The 24,963-nt window shown below is 42.4% G+C and overlaps 2 protein-coding genes and 1 pseudogene across 2 annotated transcripts; 2 read left to right on the top strand and 1 right to left on the bottom strand.

Moving 5' to 3' along the window:
* Nucleotides 1-8,339: 8,339 nt before the first annotated feature.
* Nucleotides 8,340-9,227, top strand: LOC131256338 (mitogen-activated protein kinase kinase 5-like). The gene has a single exon (XM_058257287.1). The coding sequence runs from the start codon at nucleotides 8,340-8,342 to the stop codon at nucleotides 9,225-9,227; it is 888 nt and encodes a 295-aa protein (XP_058113270.1).
* Nucleotides 9,228-11,750: 2,523 nt separating this feature from the next.
* LOC131256341 (mitogen-activated protein kinase kinase 5-like) lies at nucleotides 11,751-12,710 on the top strand. Its single transcript, XM_058257288.1, has one exon. It carries the CDS (start codon nucleotides 11,751-11,753, stop codon nucleotides 12,708-12,710), a length of 960 nt encoding a protein of 319 aa, XP_058113271.1.
* A 5,662-nt stretch (nucleotides 12,711-18,372) lies between these two features.
* On the bottom strand, nucleotides 18,373-19,463 carry LOC131256781 (polyadenylate-binding protein 2-like; annotated as a pseudogene).
* Between the last annotated feature and the right edge of the window lie 5,500 nt (nucleotides 19,464-24,963).

Here is a 24,963-nt window from a genome sequence, read left to right on the forward strand (position 1 = left end):
TGAATGGGCTGAAATAAGTTCCCTGGCTCATGGGGTCCTGTTGACAAATCTCAAATGTGAAATTGCTATCTTACCCATGTTTGTTTTTGTGTCCGTTTGGATGCAACTTCCTCAAGTTTTTTCCCATTCGGCGAGTAGGCTTTTAATGCGTATTCCATTTGATGGTCTGATAATCAAATGAGTAGTTTTTGGTTCATCACACGGTATGCAAATTTGAAGAAATCTCTTCAGCAAATGCTCTGATGGGGCATGGCACTTGTTACACTGGTGACTCTTAACTTGTATTTAATTGACTAAATTGAGGAACCACCAAGTCTCTACAAAATCAGATCGGTTTCGGGAATTACCTGGTAGTGGGAACTTTTATCTTAAAAGAGAATCATTGTATATATATTTTCGTTCTTGGATCCCTGACTGTGGGTTCCACCTTGATGTATGTGACTTGTATTCATGATGTCCGTCCATTTTGACAGCTTATTTCAAGACATGATCCTAAAAATGCAGATCCAAATCTGGGGTGGGCCACACCACAGGAAACAGTGGTGATTGACCATTAAAAACTTATTGTGGGCCTCAAAAATTTTGTTGGATCAGCTGATATCTGTGTTTTCCCTTCATCCAGGTTTGTGTTGATATTATCAACAGGTTGGATGGCAAATAAACATCCTTGTGGCCCCCAAGAAGTTTTCGGTGGTGGGTATTCAATCACCACTGTTTCCTGTGGTGTCATCCACCTAAGATTTGTCTCTGCATCGTTTTTGGCATCATGACCTAAAATGAGCCATGAAAACGGATGGATGGTGTTGATATAAGGCACATACCTCACGATGGACCCAACAGTCAGGGATCCACCCAAAGAACGAGAAATGCAGTGGCACTGCTGAAGAGCTCGTCTCTCACGTGGAAACAGGGTATAAAAGCAACTTATCGGGTCATCCCTCTTTGTAGTATCCATCTAAAAAAAATCATACTAATCTGATCATCAGGTGGGCCACATGTATATGCTGGATTTTGGATCATTGGTCAATTTATCGGAACCATCCATTAGTTTTGTTCATTGGCAGTCCATATGATGATCTTATCCGCCCCATCTTCCATACACTGCATTCACCTGCGAACTCACAAGGTCGATCCACACAAGCTGATGAGTTATTTGATACTCTGACAGAGCATGACTCTTGATACACAGGCACCCAAAACAAGTAGACATGGCATATATAAACACAAATTGAACTGGCTAAATTGTGGAACACACTGTCTTTAAATCACATATCCAAAATCAGATTGTTTGGACAATAATAGCCTCTGATTCTTTTACACTTATTTATTGAAATAGGACCATTAGATATTTTTATTTTCAAAAATCTCTTTGAGAATCATAATCTCTTAATCAGTAGGCTTTTAGTTCCATTGATCTGGACCGTTATTTTCATTTTTTAATTTTTAGTAACATCTTACGGGTATTTTCAGAAAGATTTTTGGGATATCCCCATTGACTGAGATCCCAGTAAGATGAACGGTCTGGATCACGTTAACATGAGAAAGTATTTGGAGCTCAGCACGAACTGTGGGTCCCAACAAGCTCAAGCATCTTCTCCCGTTGAAGATCATATTCATAAATGCCTCCTCACCGGGCCGTCCAACCAGGGGACCCGCCATAGATACGTGTATAATCCTAAGATCATATCGATCGGATGATCTCAACCGCTGATTAACATGCATTTGTTAGTTTTCATTCTAACCGTCCAATAGATGTTCCTCAACGGTCATTTATGGCCATATCAATCCAGTGTGATAGTCGTTTTACGACTGCTTACCACAAACTGAACGATTGTATTTGATCTCAATGTGTGTCAGGTCAACAATTTCCGAGTGCATGAATATGAATCATCACACTCGGTCAGAGCATTCAAGTATTTCTCAAACAGAAATAACGGTAACCAAACGAACGAACCCATCAAGATACGCAGAAAACAAATAACAGAGAGAATTCCCATTTTGACATTTCCAATTTCCCAATATACCCTGGTTTCGAATTTTCGTATCATCCACCAGCAAGCCACCAGTAAAAGCGCCAATTAGTATTAAAGAAAAAAGAAAAATTCAGCGTAAAAGAAGAAATAATCAGCCATGAGAAGAGTAAAAAGGGAAATCAGATAGAAAAATTCATCGATGTGCAATGTTAGAAGTAGAAGAAGATGCTGCTGCCGGTGGATTCTGATTGATCAAAGCCTGCACGCTGCCATCGGCCTGCTACATAATGAATAGTTGCTCCCGCAGTCGCTCTGCGACCCACCGATCAGATGGTTCTTTCTTCAAACAACACTTGATAAAGCTCTGAAACTCCTTCATTGCCCACCGGTGGCATGATCGGGAATCTTGATGCAGGGATGAGCGTGATGAGGTCGAGCATCGTCTTCCTCAGGGAGATAACTATTTCGAATCCACGAAACTTCTCGAGATGCCTCGAATCCACTACAAAAAAGAAGAAGAGAGCTTACAACGTCTTAAATAATAAAATAAACCCTAGGAAGAAGTTTCAAACTCATATTGTAACTAAAACTCCTAGAAATCGAGACTTACTATAAAGAGCAAACTTACTATTTATAGATTGTCGGATTTCTAATAGACCTCGTGGTTTTTGGCCAAAAATGGTGTCCTGATCCTAATTATTCTAGCACTTTTCATGTTGGGCGCAACTCCTAAAGCCCGATGGATGAAGAGTTATACTCAACCAAAAAATTACTATAAATAGTAAAAACAAAATTAAAATGTGAATTCGACTGTGGATCTAGTTTCTCTTACCCCAAAATCATATATGGTACTTACGATAGCTCATTCCGGTTTGTAATATAGCCCGTTTTAAGTTCTGACGGTCCGAATCATCTCTGTCTCTGATCAAGCCTTTTCTGGTCCATCTTGGCTATGAAATTATTCGTGACCCTCTCTACATCAAATCTCCCCAAATAGCAGTCAAGAACAGGTAACCTGAATCCCCAAATATTACCTTTGTGACCTTATGAACGTGTTAGATGGCAAATACAAATCATGGTGGGCCCTAAGAAGGTTTTAATGTCGGGCATAAGTGTCCCCACAACTTTATGTAGTATGATCCACTTGAATTTTGGATCTACCTTATTTTTTAGCCCTTGCCCTACAATGATCTCCTAAAATGGATGGACAATGTGGATATAACACATACATCATGGTGAGGCCCATAGGACCCGGTGACATCAATACACCACACAGGTTTGCTACTCGCTGCCCTGTTAGATACATGCTCTATCTATATGAATCTCGTCAGAATAAAGTACAGGGATTGAACAACTATCATTGAAACCTTCCTAGAGTCTATCGTAAGATTTATTTCCCATCTAACCTCTTCATAAGATCAAATAAACCTAAACAAGGCAAAATTATGTTTAAGGGGGTAGATTGTAATGCCTCGAACTTTTCAATACTCGAGTATTGGAAGTTCTCGAGCGTTACTGTAAGATTCAACTTATTATGTACATGAATACAGTACCAATCTATCTAACCTAACCTTACATCGTATTTCAAATCGAATTAGACCATTGAGAATTATCTCCATCCATAAGACCAGACCATCTGACCATTGAATTTAAGACAAGACCAGCTATCAGGCAATTTGACCTATGCACATTCTTCTAAATGATTTGGCAAATAGCCCTTTCTCCATAATGATTTAGATATAAGTTCGCATGTAAGAATTGTGTAAGAAGATGCATATGACCCCGTAGAGCCATTAGATTTCCCAAAACTCACAGATCAACAATAGATACGAAAACGCCCTTAACCTTGATCACTGAATTCTAGATTACATGGTTCCCACAATCTGTTTAATGCAAAATTCTATACCATGCCTTTATATCATGAATTAGCTGTACACGTCAGATTTCAACCCTTAGATCATTGAAAAAGTGACCCAATTGACAGATCAACCCTTAACCGTTGATTTGGCGTTCATAAAAGGTCACGAGTAGTTATAGTAAGATATTTCCCTTCATTTAAGTCTGTAGGATCTTATAAGTAGGTTAGATGACAAACAAACATCACTATAGGGCCTAGAAAGGATTTAACGGTAGAAATCATAAATATCCCATTTCATGTAGTATGATCCACCTGATCTTGGGATATACTTCAATTTTGGGCTCGACTCCTTAAATTAGATGGAAAAATGAATGGATGGTGTAGATTTCTCAGATACATCACTGTGGGCCCCACAACCCATTGAGATTGTATGCAGGTGTGTACACCGGCAGTGCATTGAATGAGAGATCGGGTCAAACATGGTTTGACCCGATGAATCTCAAAACAAGAAAGGAATTTCCTTTCTTCCTTCCGCACTCTGCACGACCGTCCGCTGGGACGAGTTGTGGCCCACCACGATCATCCATCACGATGATTTAAACTGTCCACCATGTTCAGAAGCCCGATCCGAGTAAACCCATGTCGTCCCTACGAACCCATGAACACGTGCATGCGCACAAACATGAGTCAACAATGGTGCGTGCGATGGGCTCCTTCGAAAACCCGTCTTCTCCCACAATTCCCGCATCTGAGATTTAAAACCCATCCCAACGAAGACATGCAACGGGACCCACCATCACTCAACGAGGAACAGATCCAAACCATTCATCATCATCCATCGACGATCATCATCATCTTCCCGGACTGACAAAGCGACTACTTTGCATGGAGGAAAGAAAGAGAGTGATCGGATCTTTGGATGACGATGAAAGGGAAGCAGCGTTTGGATCCATGCCAGATTTCTCGGACGCATTCACCGGCTTTCACGCGGAGGTGTGGAAAGATCTCTTGTCTCAATTGAAACATCGAGATTCTTGGACGTCTGCGTAAGCTGCGGAGGAAATTTGTGGAAGAGTTGCTTTTCGAAAACCCACCGACAAAGCACGTCCCAACCTCTAATTTCTGTGGCCCACAAGCTCCCTAGAACCCATCCAAATAGGCTTCAATCAATGAATCAATAAAGGAAGCCCTGGTTGATGATCCACTGTTGAATCAGATTACCTCTTCCATCCAAGAATCGGCCTCTACTGCTTTACATTGTCGACTTAACCAGAAGATGTAAGACGTCCATACGATAGCACGTCTAGACCCGACCTAATCTATGGAGGAAAGATGAAGAGATATGGAGGGAGGTCTGATGGTTGTAGAAAACAATTGTGTTGGTCCGTTTTCCTTGGTTACTCAACATAAGTTGCGCAGGAAATTCGCACACAGAGTCTAGAGACTCTTACACCCTATAAATCCTCTCTTCCGATGTTAGAGAGAGAGAGAGAGAGAGAGAGAGAGAGAGAGAGAGAGAGAGAGAGAGAGAGCAACGACCAGCCTCTGCTGGACGTAGTAGCAAGAAAAGAAAAAGAAAGAAGGAAAGGAAAAAGAAATGAAAGGAAAGAATAGAGAAAGGGAAAGAGAAGGAGAAAAAGAAAAAGAAAGGAAAGGAAGGAAAGAAAGAAAAAGAGAGAAAGGTTGTGTGTTGAGTTGACTTGTCGAGTCAGCCTCTGAGTTGCTAGTTGACGTTAGTTCAAGACAGGAAAGCGGGTTCGATCCTAGGATTACTCGAGGCCTTTAACCTTATTAGTAGACATCAAATAACTGAAGGTGAGGGTTTTATTCTTTAAGATTATATTAATTTAAGTTGTTATATTTATCTTATCTTTTACATGCTTTCATGTTATTATGAATCCTTCTTGCAATTATATGTTTTACCATCAATTATTTGTCCTTTGGGATTATGGTGTAATGTTGATAACAAATGATCTTTATGAATTTATGTGGGGCGATGGATACAAGCCTTGCCCCTTGCTTTTATCAATTTATCGAGTTGGCCCTTGCTACTCTCCTTATTATTGGGTTGGTCACTACCACTCTCCTTGTTATCAAGTTGGCCAATGTCACTCGTCTATTTGTTGAGTTAGCCATTGCTACTCTTCTTTTATTGAGTTGACCATTGTCACTCTCCTCTTTATTACATTGGCCATTGCCACTTTTATCTTTGCTGAGTTGGCCATTGCCTCTTTTCTCCTTATTACATTGGCTTTGTGTTATTTATCTTTAAGGCTTGGGTTTGTGTCTTGATATTCCTGAAATCCCATGATTCAATAATGAATTTTCTTTTTTTAGTGTAAGTACTATATTGGGTATTCCTCTTCTAGCGATCGAATAAATATCGTGGAGGTAATGCGTTTTTGCTGGTGGCCTTGGGGCGACACGTAATTCCATGTTTCATGGGTGATGGTGCACAAATTGGTGTATGTAAATCGTTACACGTGTTACATCAATTCTTTTCTTTTTAGGGATTAGATGTCGCATTTAGTCGCTCCAATCCGGTTTTTTCTTTTTGGGGGTTGGATGTCACAATTAGTAGCTCCAATCAGGGTTGCGTGATTCACTGAGTCATGTGTTGTGTTTGTCTTGGGATAACCACATAAAGTTATGTTAAACGTGGGACACGCCGGCGAATCTTCGTAGTATGGGATGCGGGGCAAGTTGGATAATTCTAATCATATTCCACATTGTGGCGATTGCTAAGTGTGATAAACCACATATACTTTGCTCGGCATACATTTCATGTAGATTGCTTGTGCGTATTGATACCTCTTATAGTTGTGGAGTACTGGATGTATTAGAACCTTTACATTGCTTTTATGAATCTCTTCAAATTTTTATTAATTTTAAAAGATAACCATCACTATAAGTAGGGCATTGACCCTCTCCCAACCGTACAAATGATGTAGGTGATGTACAGATTGAAGACGTAGAGGACCATCTCTCTATAGAAGACCATACTGAAAGAACATGAATATAATTTTATTATTTAGTTTTATACTTCCACTGCGAACTCAATTAATGTAATAAGCTTCCATTGAGAAATCATTTGATTATTTATTGAATTTCTTTAATTTGATGAAATAATCAATACAGTTGATTTTATTCTCGTAAATGAGTACATTCATAAATGTATTTGGATGCGATTTTTTTATTTATTTAAAAAGGTGTAATTTCTGAAGCATCCAAGTTTATATTATTAACACCCGGTTTTCTCAGGCACAAGTATAAACTTTGGTTATAAAAATTTGGGATGTTACAGCATCGCTTAGGGCTCAGGGTGGAAATAGCGCATTCGTAAGACGGTCGATGCTTACGTACAGCTCTTACATGGTCAACTGACTCTCCTACTGGAAAGCTTTCATTCTTCCCGTAAGATAACGAATCTCTGGTTCATACTTTCGTTGTTTGCCATCGGCCCGAGGGGAATCCTTTCTCAGATACCAATTGACACTGGGATGAACATGATAAGATCAAGCACCGTCTTCCTTAAGGGGATAATTGTCCCGAATCCACAGAACTTCTCTGGACTTCTCACAGAGACTTCTCAAATCCACGAGGAAAGAAAGTAAGAAAATAGAAATAAATTCTAATAAATTCGTAAATTGATTGATGAATGAAATAAATGAGTTCACAACCCTTTAAATAGAGATACCAAGCAATGAGAGATATTTCAAAAAATCATACTATATCTAAAACTCATAGAATTCACAACTTATTGTAAATAGTAAACTTACTATTTATAGACAGTAGTGATGTCTACTAGTGCGCAAGGTTTTCGGCCAAAAATAGTAAGTGTCCTATTTGGCTTCACAAGCTCTTTTCATGTTGGGCGCAACTCTTCAAGTCCAACGGATGAAGAGTTATAATCAAACTAAAACTTACTATTTATAGTAAAAACATAATTAAAATAAGGAAACGCTCGTCAATCTGGTGGTATTTCGCAAATCCGGCTTGCGCAACCCGACATGGCGGGGTAGGGTGGCTAAAGTAGCCTGTTCTAACCCAAAATCATATATTTTACGTCCGAAAACTCATTCCAGATTGCAAGATACACCCGATTTAAGGTCCAACGGTCCGGATCACTTCTATTGTCGACCAAGAATTTTCTGATCCATCTTGGCCACTCTACATCGGAAGGACACCACTTCGGTTGGACTCACGTGGGTTCGAGTCCTTGCCTCGGTGGTAGACTCTCGGATCTGCTTTATTTTTGAATCACGACCTAAAATGAGCTTCGAAAACGGTGGACGGGGTGGATATAAGGCACATCACGGTGGGCCTACAGTCAGTGATCCACCGAGCACGGTTCTCTACCGCAAGCATTGTGGGAAATTGGTTTCCTTACCTTATTTAAAAAGAACGCCCCTCGTATCCTTGCCACATTCTAAAGAACGTCTCTCTCTCTCTCTCTCTCTCTCTCTCTCTCTCTCTCTCCTGAAACTCGTCAAGAAATCCACCAAGAAATGGAGTTCCGACCTCCCCTTATCGCCCCCACCCGACCCTTCCTTCACCTTCCCCCCTCCGCCATATCATCACCATCATCATCGTCCTCCATCATACGATTCATACCGTCCGACCTTGACCACATCAAGATCCTTGGCATCGGCGGCAGCAGCATCGTCCATCTCGTCTCCCACCGCCCCACCAACCAATTATACGCCCTCAAGATCATCTATGGCCCCAGTGTGGAAATCCTCCGTGAGACCCAAATCCTCTGTGCAACTAACAGTCCCTTCATCGTCTACTGCCACGGCCACTTTCCACGAGGATATGACTTCCATCTCATCCTCGATTACATGGACCGCGGCCACATCGGCTTGATTGCCGGAGTCCTTGAGCCGACCCTCGCTAACATGGCCTACCAGATCCTTCAAGGCCTTGCCTACCTTCACGGAAGAAATATCATCCACCGCGACCTCAAGCCAACGAATATCCTGATAAACAGTCAGAATCAAATCAAGATTTGTGATTTCGGGTCGAGCTGCTTCGTGATTGGAGGGGTGCCTGTCTGCACTTCACATGTGGGGACATTCCAGTACACGTGCCCACAGCGGCTCAAAAGGGAACCCTATGACGGATACGCCAGCGATATTTGGAGCTTCGGAATTTCTATTCTTGAATGCTATTTGGGGAGATTTCCGGTCTCCCGGCGTGATGCCCTTTGGTATTGTATTATGCATGGGAAATTATCTGATGCGTCACCGCCAAGGGCACCAGCTGACTCATCTGAGAAGTTCCAGAGCTTTATCAACTGTTGCTTGCAGATAGAACAATTTGAACGGTGGACCGCACAGCAATTGCTGAATCATCCATTCATTACCGGGCAGGACGAAGGAATGCCTAGTCTTTGATTGGTCAGAATCCACCGGAAGCATCTTCTTCTTCTTCTTCATCTTCTTCTAACAGTGCAATGAATGAATTTTTCTATCTGATTTCCATTTTTACCATTTTCTTCTTCTACCCTTCTATTCGCTGCATTTTCTTTTGTTTTACTTCTCTACCCTTCTCATGGCTGAATTTTTCCTTCTTCCTTTTTGTGGTTTTTTCTTCTTCTTATTTTCCCTTTTGCTGCTGGATTGCTGGTGTATGATACGATGATGTGAAACCTGGGTATATTGGGAAATTGGAAATGTCAAGATCGTAATTCTCTCTCTTGTTCTTGTTTTCTTGTATCTTGATGGGTTCGTTTTCGTTGTTTCCGTTATTTCAGTCTGAGAAGTACTTCAATACTCTTGTGGAGTTTGATTATTCATACTGATATGCACTCAGAAATTGTTGATCTGGCATGCTCTGAGATCAAAATTTAACCGTTGAGTTTGTGGTCCCCAGTTAGAAAAAACGACTATCACAGTGAATTAATGTGGCCAATATGCTATTGGCTGACATCTAATGGATGGTTAAGATGAAAACCATTCAGCGGTTCTAATTTAACTAACAAATGAGTATTACTCAACGGTTGAGATCATCCGTTGAGTGCTTGGGTTTCTAGTCTGTGCAAGTGGAGCCCACGATTCAGTAATCCAATCCATTGGTCTGTTGGGACCCACCGTGAATATACCACGCCCTAAATATCTACTTGATGGACAATTCTAACCTTTCAACTTCCGTACTCAACTAAAGAAACGGCCATTGGATGGGAACCTGGGATCTTCCAGTGTGGAATGGTTCAGGAGCACACGGTCCATGCATTGTGGGCCGATTCAGCTCGAGTTGGGAAATTGGAAATGTCAAAATGGGAATTCTCTCTCTTGTTATTGTTTTCTCTGTATCTTAGATGGGTTCGTTTGTTTCGTTACCGTTACGGTCTGTTTGAGAAATACTTCAATACTCTGAAAGAATGTGATGGTTCATACTCATGCACTCAGAAATTGTTTACCTGGCATGCGCTAAGATCAAATTTAACCGTTACCCAGTCGGAAACAACTATTCAATATAATGGATGGTTAAACCATTCAGCAGTTCCAATTCAACTAACAAATGAGTATTAATCAGCGGTTGAGATCATCCTATCGACATGATCTAATTGTCCTATTCCTACCAATCTGATTTTGGATTTGTGTGTATATCTGAGTGCCTGTGCATCAAAATTCCTGCTCTGTCAGAGTATAAATAACCCATCAGCTTCTCATCTGCCCATCTCCATTGTGTTAATGCAGTGTAGGGTCGATGCGATCATCACGTATTGGATTTTGAATGCAACACATGCAACAGTGGTCGTATATGAGAATGTTATTGGATTCTGAATGCAACACAACCTTTCATTTGGATTTCAAAATAGGCCATTTGCTGTCCATGAATTTCATTTATTTTCGAATTCAATGTGCCAAATGACCTCTAAGGAATTTGTTGTACATATTTTTTTTTAGATATTTTTATTTTTTGTTTGTTTTTTCTAATGATATCACAAAAAACCCCTCAAATTTTAAAAATCACAAGTGAAAATGTTGTCTGGAACAGTTACGCGCGTGACATCCTTCACAGACTCTTGTTATCGTTCACCACCATCGTGAAAATGTTTGTTTCTCATCCACTTTACACGTTCTACATAAGTAAAGATATGCAAACCATCTAAGCTCTGGGGCCCTTTGTTGGATTATATATCCAAAATCACATTCACTGACTGCTCTTACCCGTCAACATGGTCGATTGTTTGCATGGTCTGGATCTCCCTCAAATTATGCCACGTCTATATGTGAAGAGTCACCACCATTTCTAACATGGTGGTCAACAAACTTTCTTTTTTGTTTTTGGAATTCAACCCATTCTCCTGCCAAAAATCGTTGCCAATTTCCTGTAACACTTGTTCTTGAGACCGTACAAATAGAAGCTCTGTGGGGCCACAATGATATACATAACACATCCACTCCGTCCATCAATTGCAGCATATCACTTTAGTAAGTGATTCCAAAACGCAAGTGGGCCACACCACAGGAAACAGTGTGAATGGGGAAGTCTCCCACTGAAACCTTCTTAGGGCCCAACATGATGTTTCCATCTGATCCAATCCATTCATAAGATGAATCCCACCATGATGAACTGGAAAAAACAAATATCAGCCTCATCCAAAGCTTATGACGGCTCCATAAAGGTTTAGATGGTAGGCATTCTATCCCTACTGTTGCCTGTGCCGTCGCCCACATGAGTTTTGGATCAGCTTGATTTTTTGGGTACTGTCCTAAACTATTCTGGATCAACTGATGTACGGAGTGGATGTGATACAGACATCATGGTGGGCATCACTTATCCTTTCGTTGCACGGGTTCTTTACCGCAAGGGTGGTAGGAAATTCATATCCTAGCTATAATTTGAAAAATCTCTCTCTCTCTCTCTCTCTCTCTCTCTCTCTCTCCACCCGACCCGGCTTTCATCTCACCATGAAACCGGTCCAAGTCATCAAGAAATTCATCAAGAAACTCACCAAGAAACTGGAAACCAACCATGCCGCCTCTTCCCCACCACCCGATCCTTCCCTCACTCTCCCCATCCCCAGCAACCTTCATGCCACGTCGTCATCCTCCACCTCCACCATCAGACTGTCAGATCTTGACATGATCAGAGTCATCGGCACTGGTGGCAGCGCCACTGTCCATCACGTCCGCCACCGCCTCACTGGCCAATCCTACGCCCTAAAGATCATCCGTGGCATCCATAAGGAAATCATCCGCATCCAAATCTCCCGTGAGATTCATATCCTCCGTGAAGCTGACAGTCCCTTTATCATCCACTACCATGCCATTTTTGAAGAAGACGATGAAATCAAAATCCTCCTGGATTACATGGACAAAGGCCACATTGGCTCCCTCGGCCGCATCCCCGAGCCAACCCTTTCCAAATTCGCTCGCCAGATCCTCCTCGGCCTCACCTACCTTCACCGCAAAAAGATTGTCCACTGCGATATCAAGCCCAAGAATATCCTGATCAACAGTCAGGATCAAATCAAGATTTGTGATTTTGGGTTGAGCGTTATCCTGAGTGAGGCGACCAGCATCTGCGAGACAGGAACGCAGGGGACGATCGCATACATGAGCCCAGAGTGGGCTAGAGAGAAGTATTCGGACGGATATGCCAACGACATCTGGGGTTTCGGAATGTCGGTTCTGGAATGCCATTTGGGGAGACATCCACTCAAGAAGCCAAACGACATCGACGAGTTGAAGCAGTGGACATGCGTTATGTATTTGTTTGAATATGAGGAGCCTCCGGAGATGCCAGCTGACTCTTCCGAGGAATTCCAGAGCTTTATCAAGAGTTGCATGCGTGAAGAACCTTCTAATCGGTTGAGTGCAGAGCAACTGCTGGAGCATCCATTCATTACTATGCACCAAGACGACTGAAATGCCCAGGATTTGATCGATGAGAATTCATAGGCGGCATCATCTTCTTCTTCTTCTTCTTCTTCTAACACTTCTCAGAATTCATAGGCAGCATCATCTTCTTCTTCTAACACTGCTCAGGATCCACTGGCATCGGCATCTTCTTCTTGCACATCAATGAATTTTTCTAAGCTGATTTCCGTTTTTACCCTTCTCATGGCTGATTATTTCTTTTTTCTACCGTGTCGTCGTCGCTGCATTTCCTTTTACATTTCTACCCTTCTCATGGTTAAATTTTCTTTCTTTCTTTTTTTTTTAAAAATTTTTTTTTTTTTTAAAAAATACTTATTTTCCCCTTTTGCTGCTGGCTGGATAATGTAAGATACGATGATGCGAAATGTCAAAATGGAAATTCTCTCTCTTGTTCTTTCGTTGTTCACACATCACATTAGGATTGGTGGGTTTCTCATAGTTGGTGTTGCAAAAAAAAAAAAAAAAAAAACCACTCGATATAACGATCTGTATCTTGATGGGTTCATTCGTTTGGTTACCGTTATTTCTGTTTGAGAAATACTTCAATACTCTGGCAGAGTGTGATTCATACTCATGCACTTAGAAATTGTTTATCTGGCACGCGCTGAGATTAAATGTAACCGTTCAGTTTATGGTCACCACTAGTAAAATGGTTATTACACCGAACAGATGTGGCCAATAGGCTATTGGCGGAAATCTAATGGATGGTTAAGATGAAAACTATTCAAAGGTTGAGATCTATAATGATCTTAGGATTATACACTTATCTTTTTTTATTTTGATGTAGAGCGGGTCGCAGACAGTTTCATGGCCAAGATGGATTAGAAAAGGCCCGGTCGACAACAGAAGTGATCCGGACCGTCGGACCTTAATCTCACTGAATGAGTTATCGGATGTAAAATATATGATTTTGGGGTAGAATGAGCTACTTTAGCCACCCAATCCTGCTATGCTGGGTTGCGCAAGCCGGATTTATGAAATACCACCTGATCAACTACCGTTTCTGTATTTTAATTCTGTTTTTACTATAAATAGTAAGTTTTAGTTTGATTATAACTCTTCATCCATTGGGCTTCTGGAGTTGCGCCCAACGCGAGAAGTGCTTAGAATAATTAGGAGATCTTCATAAAGCTAAATAGGACATTACTATTTTTGGCTGAAAACCTGGATTCCGACTAAAATCCAAATTCCTCCCCAATATTTTCAAAAACCCCAACATCAAAAGGAACAACACCACCCAATAGGTTTCTGTTCACATTCAGATGGTATATGCGAGGGAGGTTTCCCAACCCAACATGCATTTCACTTGTCAGCCTTTTGTTCTGTAGAAACAAGGTGGTGAGATTCAACAACCGAGAAAAGCTTGAAGGAATTACTCCAAAATACCCTGAATTCGCAAGCCTCAGCTCCTGTAGTTTCACTATCTAGTTTTCCAAAACCAGCAAGCAATTACATGAACATTAGATTTTTAACCATGATAAAGTACTGGAGGCTTTGCCGCTTTCCCAACCCCTTTGGGAACTTCCCTATAAGTCTGTTGTTGCTGAGAGCTATGAAAGCCAAGAGACTGAGCCTCTCTTAGCTGTCTGGAATGCCTCTTGTTAGTGAATTTGAGCTCAAATCAAGCTTTTGAAGAAGACCCAACTGTCCAATTTCATCAGAGCAGAGAGATCCAGACCAAAGGTAGGGTTGAACTAACCAAAAGAAGCTACACAACGGGGCTCCACGGATGAGAGGCAGCAAGAGTCAAGACGTAGGCCGTGGAAGACAACTCAGAAACCGGATTATCCAATCCCCTTTTTATAATTTTTGGATCGGCGAAGAGACTCGATGCCTACACTACCCAAGGTGAGAAAGCCCCCGATTTGCCTAGGGAGATATGAATAATTGGAATAAATCTTGTTTGGGTATCCATCACTAGCCCTCTTAGATAAAGCATCAGCCACTGAATTACCCTCCCGCAAAGTATGAGAAAAAGAGAGGCAGAGAGGCTCACGCTTGTCAGTAATAAGAGCCATATATTGCTAAATGTTCCATGGGCAGTTATTAGAATCGGAGGATGCCACGTCTGCAATGATACGTGAATAAATTTTTACCAGAAAATCAGGTTGGGAGACTATAAATAGCACCCTCCCCTTCTCATTTCAAGCATCCCAAAAACATCGGAAACCTTCCCTTCTCATTTCAGAAGTCACACCCATCAGGGTCCATTCCTCCACAAAGGAGAGTAAGAGTGAGAGAGAGAGAGAGAGAGAGAGAGAGAGAGAGAGAGAGCCCAACCCTTGTCTAGTATATCCTAGCCAAAGTCCAAGCCTCCTGAGCCACCCAAGTTCAAATCTAAACAACTCAATCTAGCCTTGTGATACTACCATTCATCCAACCATTCAAGTTTCGATAAATTTCATCAGATCATCGCGTTATCATCGTGTAACATTCATTCCCTTCTCAACCTCCTTGCTTCTCATATACATCGCATCATATCACAATTTCATCATTTTCTCACATCTGATTGGCGTCGTATGCTCTAAAGCTTACCTATATTATCGAATCTTGCCAATTAGAAACCTTAGCCAGTCAGCTGTTGTTTTAGCATATACATTGCATTCCATTGTTTTCTTGTATCTGACTGACGGGCGTATGCTCCGAGATCTGCCAATATAATCGCATCATGTCCACTAGAAACCTTAGCTAATTGGCCATTGTTTTATCATAAGTATCAATCCAGCATCAAGCATCTCATAAATACATACTCTACACCTTACACTTGATTGTTTCAAACGTATGCTCTACAGCTCGATATAATTAGAAACTGCCCATCAGAAATTTGGATTAATCAATCACTACTGCCATTGCATTGCATTTTATTTTCTGCATGTGAGAACTACTCTTATTATTCAGAAATTAGTCAAATATTATTAAGTAAAGATCGTATGTTCGTACGGGGCAGAGTGGGTGCCTAACACCTTCCCTCTTTGTTACCGCGGTCCCTTACTCGGAATCTCTGAAACGTAAATTCATTAGTCATATTCTTAGGATTAAGGATCTTCACATTCTAATATTAAGTGTTTCTATGGGGTCTAATCAATTGTAGAATTGTAATATTTGGTTAGTGGCGACTCTGGTCAAATATTACGCCCTTTTGAAAGTCCTTGAGAGAGGCAACCGGTGGAAGAGAGAGAGTAGATCTCCCATACCCTCAGGGAATTTGCCCTGCAGCGTCTACAATATGATTGCTAGGATTTTTGAATTTAAATCAATCTGATCATTTTGTGAATTTTTCAGTGCTCGACCCAACTGAGTAATCCCAACACGTCTCATATTCATAGAAATTAAAATATAATTGATTTTGTGGTTAATTGATTGATGGGTTATGTTGATTGATGTATTGTTTTGTTAATTTAATTGGTGGTAATATATAAATTTGTGACACATGTTAATATATAATCTCACATTTGATTACTGGAACACGATGGAATCATATACGTATATTCCTAATAAGACAAGAATTTATGAATAGTATGATGAAATCATACATCATCAATCGCATGAGTACTTTGCATTGTCGATCCTAGGGGACCTCTCCGGAAGAATGTCAATGCTGGTAGATCGTTATCAGATGTGGGCCGTGCTTATGCCTAACAAAAGGTGGAAGCCTATCCAACGGGTGGATGTGGGTCGATGATTATCCAACCCAAGTATTTGGATGATCACCCCATTTGATGCATTCATACATCATGTGCATTCATGTCATTTCACATTCTATATATTATACTATTTTAATTGGTACGTATATGAACCATGTTAAGTTATTTCACTATGCCTGGCCAGCTTACATTTTTATTGATGGAAAAGTCATACAGATGGAGATAAAATTGATGAAGTTGCTTAGGAAATAGAGCATGCAGTGGAACCTGAACATAACCCAAGGGAAACGTGGTTGTACGTATCAGAAGTGGGACTGGCCGCATTTGGACCGTTCCTAATTATTTAATTGAAAATTTACTTGTTATGATGGTCTGATTTATATATAATGAATGATAGTATTAGTTGTAGGATTTTAAACATTTGATCAATTTTATTTAATTGAATTTTTCTAGGTTTGTATCAAGTATTCATTAGTAAACTGTATTGACTGATGAATGATACCTAATTTATACTGATTAAATGTTTATGGATGTTGAGACTAGACGAATATTTGTACTTAAATTATTTTGTGTAAACGATTGTGAATGTACCTAGTTGGAATGTAAAATGAATATTACTTTTACCTTTGAATAATCGTATAATGGAATAAGTTAAGTACCCATAATGTATGAGTTATGACTCGAAACTTGGGTATTGTTTTTTTCAAAAATGGTGCGGCGTAGATCTTAGGACCCACCAACTATATATATTGCAAAAAAACACTGCATACAACCTAGGCTGTTTGGGCAGGACTGCAGCACCAAAGCAGCCCCGCCTATCATATCCTATACAATTAGTGCCTCTTTAACACCCTGACTGAGCTGACACCGGCTTTATTTAACAGTAAACAACCCTTAATCAGCCGGGAGGTCTCATGGAAGAAACCATTGGTTTGCGCCCTGCTCCCCTCTTTAGCCAGACCGTCTGCTGGGCCGTTAGCTTCTCTAGGGATGAGGGAGATCCGAAAGGATCCCCTCCCATAAAGATTCTTGATTCTAGCCAACCAATATGTCCATTTCTAGGCGCAGGTGGACATCCCGGATATGTAGTCCACCACCCATTTTGAATCCGATTCAATGAGAACTCTATGTAGACCGGAAGAGACAATACTTTAAACTGTCAAAAACAGCCCGAAGCTCGGCCATATTGTTGGCAGCGTTCCTGTACCCGCTGAAGAAAGCAAATATCGTCTCGCCATGGCTATCCCTGCAAATGCCTCCACCACCTGCAGGCCCCGGATTGGATAGGGCGGCACCATTGACGTTCAGCTTAAACTAGCCCCTGAAGGGCCTAATCCATCTGACTATTTCGATTGCCCAGGAGGGGAGGAAATGGCAAGTTGGACATGTGGCATAGGGAAATAGTGGAAGTAGCACCGGCTGCCAAGGGCTCCTCTTGTCCGAAAGAGAGATAGTTTCCATCCACCATTTAACTTTCCCAAACACGTCAAAAACTAAGATAAAGCGGCCGTCATATCTAGCGTCGTTCCTGGCTCTCCAAATTTCCCAAAGAGAGAAGGATGGAGCTAAACGGAGAGGCACCGGGATCCTTTTGAATGGCAGGGGTCTAAGCCACCATCAGTGTAGCTAGTCCGCTATGGAGAGGTGAGAAGCTAGGGAAATCCCAAAGAAACTCGCAAGCAATAGCCCAACCTTACTTGTCAATACACCGAATCAGAACAGGTGCGTAATACATTATGTAGAAGGGTTGGAAACTGGGCCACCACCACAGCAAGCACACTTTGAGGCTAGGGGAATCCCTTTTTCTAGATGCATACATCAACAAGTAGAACCCCCTGAATTGTTTTCCACAAACAATGTTGAAATTTTAGGGGGAATTTTTGGGTGTCATACCCACTTCGCCCATTCTTTCTTCTGCCCATATTCTCTGCCAACGTTTTTTTTTTAAACTACTAAAACGAACTGATAAAAAACACACAACATGGTCACTACATCTTGGATCCCTGTGCGAGAACCTGACATCATACTAGAGTTCAGGGTGCTCTTTGAATCATTGATTGGAACCAGTAACTTTGAATAGGTTGCCAAGTTCTCTATCCTAAAATTTTTCATAAGAATCATTAACATGACAAAAAATTGCATATTTCCACAACACTAGAACAATTCCATCCCTTTTAAGCTCCCATCAATCAAATGCACCCAACATTCACCAAGACGGGGATTGGAGAACCCCACGAGAGGATTGTAAATTTAGGCAATCAAGTTGGCCCTCAACTTATAGATAATACAAGCTGTTAGCGAGATGGATTTCAGTGCTCCAACAAACAAGGAACTGACATCTAAACATACCATGCAATGGCCACTCGTACAAATGTTTTGCAATATTTTGGTTCTGCGGCCTGCTGACAAGAACCCCGGCCCGTCAGTAGTATGGCTTGTATCGCATGGGCCGTCGAAACCTTGGAGCCTTTCCATATCCGTAAGGAGAATAGAAGGGGGCTGGCATGAATGGCCTTCGGAATCGAGAATAAAGGTATGGGTTGGGGCGCCTTCCTTGGTACTACTTCATTCCTAGAATGTTGGTTCGTTTAGCTAACACGTTCAATTGACGACCATGCAACTCAGTCTCATTCAACAGGAGAGCATTCTACACGGAATCTATTTCAACAAACTCCACGTAAGCAAACCTCTTGGGTTGACCAAACTTGTCGGTCAAAATCGTCACTTTGTTTACTGTCCCACATGATTGGAAGTGCTGCTGGACTTCCTCAGGAGTACATGCATAGTCTACATTACCAACATAGATTGAGCGGGAATCCACCTCCTCCTTTTCAGCTTGGGTTGCAGCAGTACCAGAAGGATCTTGAACGACGCCCATCTCCTTCTCGACCTTTGCCAGCATCTCACGAAGGGCGCCAGCTTCATCTTCGATCTCCTTCAGCCTCTTCTTCATCTCCTCGAGATTCTCCTTGGAATTGGGATCGTCGTCGTTAGCCCTTTGCATTTCGACATTGCCATCCATCTCGCCTTCTTCTTCTGGAACATCTCCACTATAGGATTCATGGTCATACTGTTCCTCTATCTGATCAGTACTCGCCCCCCCTCTGCTAATGTTCCAGGCAGACTTAACTGAGAAATTTCCAGCAGGGTCGAAAGGACATATTGGGGAGTCGTCCGCTGTAGAGGTGCAGAAGCCTTCATGAATTATGTGGGCCGAGACCCTGACGGGAAGACCGAGAGGATCATCTAGCTTGAGCCCATCATCCCCAACAAAATTAGCCACCCGCAGGGCCCTCTGATCGGGCATGATATCAACTGATGCCAGCAATCCCAAGGGGCCCATCCTAGTCCAATTGCAATCCCACATGTTGAGGTTTCCTTGGCCTACTTCCCATTGGACGTTCCTATTCAGAACTAGGAAAAGGCCCACCATATGTTTTCAGATCAGTGAGGCCCCAGAAATAATTCTTGTTGGAAACACCAGTAGGCCCCACGATCCCTCCGGATCCTTCTCAGTTAAATCAACCTAGAATTTGAGAAGAGACACAACCCTGTCTACGTGGTGGTCCAAATGATCTGGAATAGGAAACTCCCGCCGAAAATGTCAGTGTTCCTTTGGAGACTGATGCAGGGTGCGGTCCCAGTGGACGATATAGTGCAGTCTAGAGGCATTCAACTAGCCTCTTCTTGTTCGTGCTATGTTCAGAATAGCTCCTTCAGGCCAGAGCCTGAGACGATTCCGCATCTGTTCCTCAATGGGCTGACGGTCGGACAGATTTGGTGCCATTTCTCTACCATATGTGGGATCCCTCTTCTCCCCCACCAATCTTTAGAGGGGCGGTTGATGCAATGGAAACAAGCTACGACTACTGGGTCAGCGCCATCCACTACTAGGAAGATTCTCCCCATCCTCATTGTTTGAGAATTATGGAGAGCCAGAAATGGGGCCAGGCAAGACGGCATCCCCATGCACGCGGTAGATCCATTTCGCGCATTAATTGGTGGGCCAATTCCTTTCTTGAAGGTGACCATCAACTGTTGAGGGAGCAGCCAGGGGCGAGATAGAGCAGTCAACCCCCTATCGGTCGGGAGTTCCCCTCGAGCATCGTTAAGTGGGTGATGGACTGGGTCAAACTGAATGTGGATGGCTCGGCCATAGGCAATCCAGGTTTGGTAGGAGGGGGAGGCATCTGTAGGAGAGATGATGAAAGCTTCATTTTTTACTTTCTCGAGAGGTTATGGGGTGGGGACGAATAATAGAGCGGAGTTGCGTGTTATCTATGATGGCCTCCTGCAGTGTTTGGATAGAGGGTTGACAAAAGTAGAGGTTGAAACCAATTCGAAGGTAGTGGCTGAGCTCCTCTCTGGCAAATATGGCTCGCACTAGCGATGACGGCCTTGGGTAAGGCGAATCTCCACCCTGGGGCGAAAAATGTCCTTTCAGATCCGTCTCATTCAGTGAGAAGGAAATGGTCAGGCTGATGGTATGGCCAGCGAAGGTAGCAGGAGTCAGATGGATGTCGATCTAGCCCACTTGAGGGACCCGTCGCCCCATGTGCGCGAGCTTGTTTTCCTTGACAAAGTCGGGTTAGGTTCCTTCAGATCTTTCCATGTGAAGTTGTAGAGTTTTTCCTTTTTCTTTTTATGATTTTCTTAGCCTTAGGCGGCCTACTTAATTGGCCTTATGATAGGCTCCCATGTTTCCTTTTTGTTCCAGGGGACGCCTGAAGTCCATGATAGATGTACAACTTCTTTTTGAAATGAAACTTTTTTTATTAAAAAAATAAAAATAAATAAAGAAAAATAAAGAATTTTTTTTAAAAAAAACTCTGCCCAGAGACTGTTTTCCTTATTGAACCTAATAGCCCATGCCATTTTCAGATAAAGAGCATTTATCACCTCCTTTAAGTTCCTAACTCCGAGGCCCCCCTCTTCTTTTGGTAATGCAATGGTGCTCCATTTCTTCCAATGCAACTTCCTCTTGCCTTCCGGCCAACCCCAAAAGAAATTAGCAAAGGAGTTCTCCAATATATCCAGCACTTTCTATGGAATAACCATGGCTACCAAATAATGAACCGGAATCCCACTCAGGACACACGAGATAAGAGTTAATCTATCTACCTAGGAGAGGACTTAGGCGTTCCAACCTTGGACCTTGGCAGCCACCTTATCTAATAGAGGCTTGAATAGGTTGCATTTAATCCTCTCTTTAGCAGTTGGGACCCCCAGGTAAGAGAAGCTCGAAGTGGATTTACCGAGGCTAAGAGCTCTCTCAATACTTCTTAACCTAGCAACGAACAACTTGGAAGAGAAGTGGAAGAAGCTTTTCCTCAGGTTAATCCTCTGACCGGATACTGCCTGAAAGTTGGAGAGGAAGGAGCGGACCTCGACCAGAGATTTGTGGGAACCGTTCAGGAGGTATCATCTACATAGAGCAGATGAGAGATCTGATTGCATCCCTGCTTCAACTTGAAAGGCTTACATAGCCCATTAAAAACCAAGTTTGAGAAACCGCTACTAAGAACTTTGACTACACGGATGAATAGATTAGGAGTGAGGGGATCGGCTTGCCTCAACTCTGTAGTGGATTCGAAGAAGCCACAACTGTCGCCATTAATGAGAACAGAGAACCAGTTATTGCTCTAACAAGATTCCACCATCTTAACCCAGTTGGAACAAAAACCAAACTTGAGAAGAACTTGTTTTAGGAAACTCCATTCTATCCTATCATAGGCCTTCTCCATGTCAAGATTCAAAACAAGGTTCCCTTCCTGAACCTTTCTATATATCTCTAAAGATTTCTTGACAAAGAGCGATATTTTCAGCGATGGACCGACCTTTAACAAAGACCCCTTATTCGGCTGAGATCAACTTCGGGAGAAAGGAGCTGAGCTTGACAACGATAATCTTGGCGAAGATTTTGTAGAAAACGTTGCATAGGCTAATCGGCTTGAAATCATCGAAGAATTTACGGCCTGACGATTTTAGAACCAAACATATTAACGTGGAAGAGAAAGCTCTGGGCAGACAACTCCCTTGAAAGAAATCCACTACTGCTTTTTGGATATCAGCCCCCACTATGCTCCAGCACCCTATAAAGAAGGCCCCAGACATCCCATCTGCCCTAGGGGGCCCATCTTTGGAAAGAGCAAACACCGATTCTTTTACTTCATCAAAGGTGGGGGCCCCCATGAGGTGAGCGTTGTCATGAACGGAAACCAAGGAAGGGATGCAGTCTAACAGTCCGCCTGCAGCAGAGGAGGAGCTAGGAGGGAAATCCGAGGAGAAGAGAAGGGCTTTCATAAAAGCCACAACTTCTAACTTAATGACTGCTTGATGGGAAGTAGCCTCTCCATATTCCAGTTGAATTTCATGAATCATGTCCCTTCTAACTCTCTCAGTGGCCGATAGGTGAAAGAATTTTGTATTCCTATCACCCTTTGAAAGCGAGTTGTTATGGGCCTTATGTTTCCAGAAGATTTCTTCTGCGAGCTCTAAATTTGCTAACTTCAACCTGGCTTCAGAAAGTTCTGCTGGGTTAATGACAGAAGAGGAGGATATGGGCGCGAGACTCTAAGAGGGCCAGCTCCTGCTCTACTATTTTGAGATTTTGAAATACATTGCCAAAAACTTCTCTATTCCAGTTCCTCAGTCAAAATTTGACCTTCTTGATTTTTAGAAGCAGATTTAAAATGGGCTTATCTGACAGTCAAAGACCCCGGGTGTCTTCAACTAGCTGAGAGAAAGAACCATCCAACAACCACATCCGTTGAAATCGGAAAGGCCTTGAGATGGAAATGGCTGGGGAAGGAAAGGAAAGAAGAAGCAGGGAGTGGTCTGAATTCATCTTAGGGAGATGATTGACTTGGAAACCGTTGAATTTATAGACCCAATTTGCATTGCAAAGGACCCTATCTAGCTTGGCCCACATTCTCAAGCCACCCGCGCGATTGTTACACCAAGTGAACCTGTTGCCATTAAAACCTGTGTCCAACATCCTGACCTTGTCTATAGCTCCCTTGAATTCGTCAGAGCTAGCTTGATCTTGGCTTTTGCTGCCCGACCTCTTAGAAGAATCGAGCACGACATTGAAGTCACTGCAGACAGCCCATGACCCATTTGGGCCTGAGGCAAGGGATTCCATGGAGTCCTAGAGATATCTTCTACTAAACTTGGAACATTTAGCATATATAAAGGATAAACGGCAAGAAACCAACAGATTAATCAAAGAAGCATGTATAGAAACAATTTGGTTCGTCATACCAATAACTGATACAGAAAGGTCATCCTTGTGAAAGATCCAGATTTTACCCCCCTTCGTCAGTATTGGAGATTGAAGAGTGGAACCCAAGTTTTAAACCAAAGCCCATCCTCTTCCTATTCGAGGCCAAGGGCTCAAGGATGGCTACGATCGAGGGTTTATGACCTCGAATAAGCCTAATTGCACTTCGAACCATGGCCGCACTGGCCATACCCTAGGCATTCTAGATTAGGATGCTATTCATCAGAAATATTTCCTGAGAAAATAGCCATCTTCTTCAGCCTCTTAAGTCTAACCTTCCAAACATCTGCCTTTGAGCAAGGATCAACCATAACCTCTTGCAACCCAACTTCCTGGCCCACTTCATCACCAAGGGAGACCCTGTCTGAACTACCAGAGTGAAGATGGAGGAAAGCAGGCATAAACGATTCTTCCCGAGGGAACTCCTTGTCCCATGCGACCTGGGAATTCCCAGGGAGAAAGTTCAAAATTCAGTTTCAGCATGCTGTTTCCCTGGAGCAGAGGCTGATTCAATGGTGGTATGGATCGGCAGTAGGTCAGCCCAATTCAACGACTAAAAATCTAGCCCCTTGTTTTCTCCTCTGGGAAATTTGGATTACAAGAAATGCAGTAGTATTTGACGGGTTGGTACCTTTGAAGCTCAAATTAAAGGCGTGAATAAAGTGGGGGATCTCCTGTTGTCTCTCTAATCGGAAGCAATCAAGGTTAGTTCCAAGGACTTCGGTGGGGCCTTTGCTAGGTCATTCTATTTCCCATGACCAGTCCACTCCTTCCTTCTGCTTGGTGGTGAAATAGAAGCGGCCCCCTTCAGGATGGGTCAAAATCAACGTTGACGGATTAGCCTTAGAAAACCCGGGTCCTTCGGGTGGTGGGGGCATTTGTAGAGGAGATTCTGGGAACTTTATTTTTGCTTTCTCTGAAGGATATGATTTCGGGTCTAATATTCATGTGGAGCTTAGGGCCATTCATGATGGTATTCAGAGGTGTCTTGACAAGGGGTTCAACAACATCATAATTGAATTTGATTCTCAACTTATTGTTAGAATTTTGCAAGATCATTCCAATCCTAGCTAGAACTGGAGATATTGGCTAGCTAGGATTCGGCTAATGATGGATGCTGGGCAAATGGTGTTATCTCATATTCTTAGGGAGGGCAACACTCCGGTGGATGCGATGACTCGGATGGGGAGTGGAAATCAAGCTTCATCGATCCTTTCCAATTTCGACGATCTGCCTCCGGTTGTCAGGGGTCTTCTTTTTCTCGACAAGCTGGGGTTAGGCTCCATCAGAAACGGTTCAAGATCGTGCAGATAAG

Source organism: Magnolia sinica, chromosome 9 (assembly GCF_029962835.1).
Source record: "Magnolia sinica isolate HGM2019 chromosome 9, MsV1, whole genome shotgun sequence".
In the NCBI taxonomy this organism is placed as follows: domain Eukaryota; kingdom Viridiplantae; phylum Streptophyta; class Magnoliopsida; order Magnoliales; family Magnoliaceae; genus Magnolia; species Magnolia sinica.

Excerpts from the sequence above, each read along its gene's own strand:
- LOC131256338 (XM_058257287.1), top strand. The coding sequence starts at position 8,340 with ATGGAGTTCCGACCTCCCCTTATCGCCCCCACCCGACCCTTCCTTCAC.
- LOC131256341 (XM_058257288.1), top strand. The coding sequence starts at position 11,751 with ATGAAACCGGTCCAAGTCATCAAGAAATTCATCAAGAAACTCACCAAG.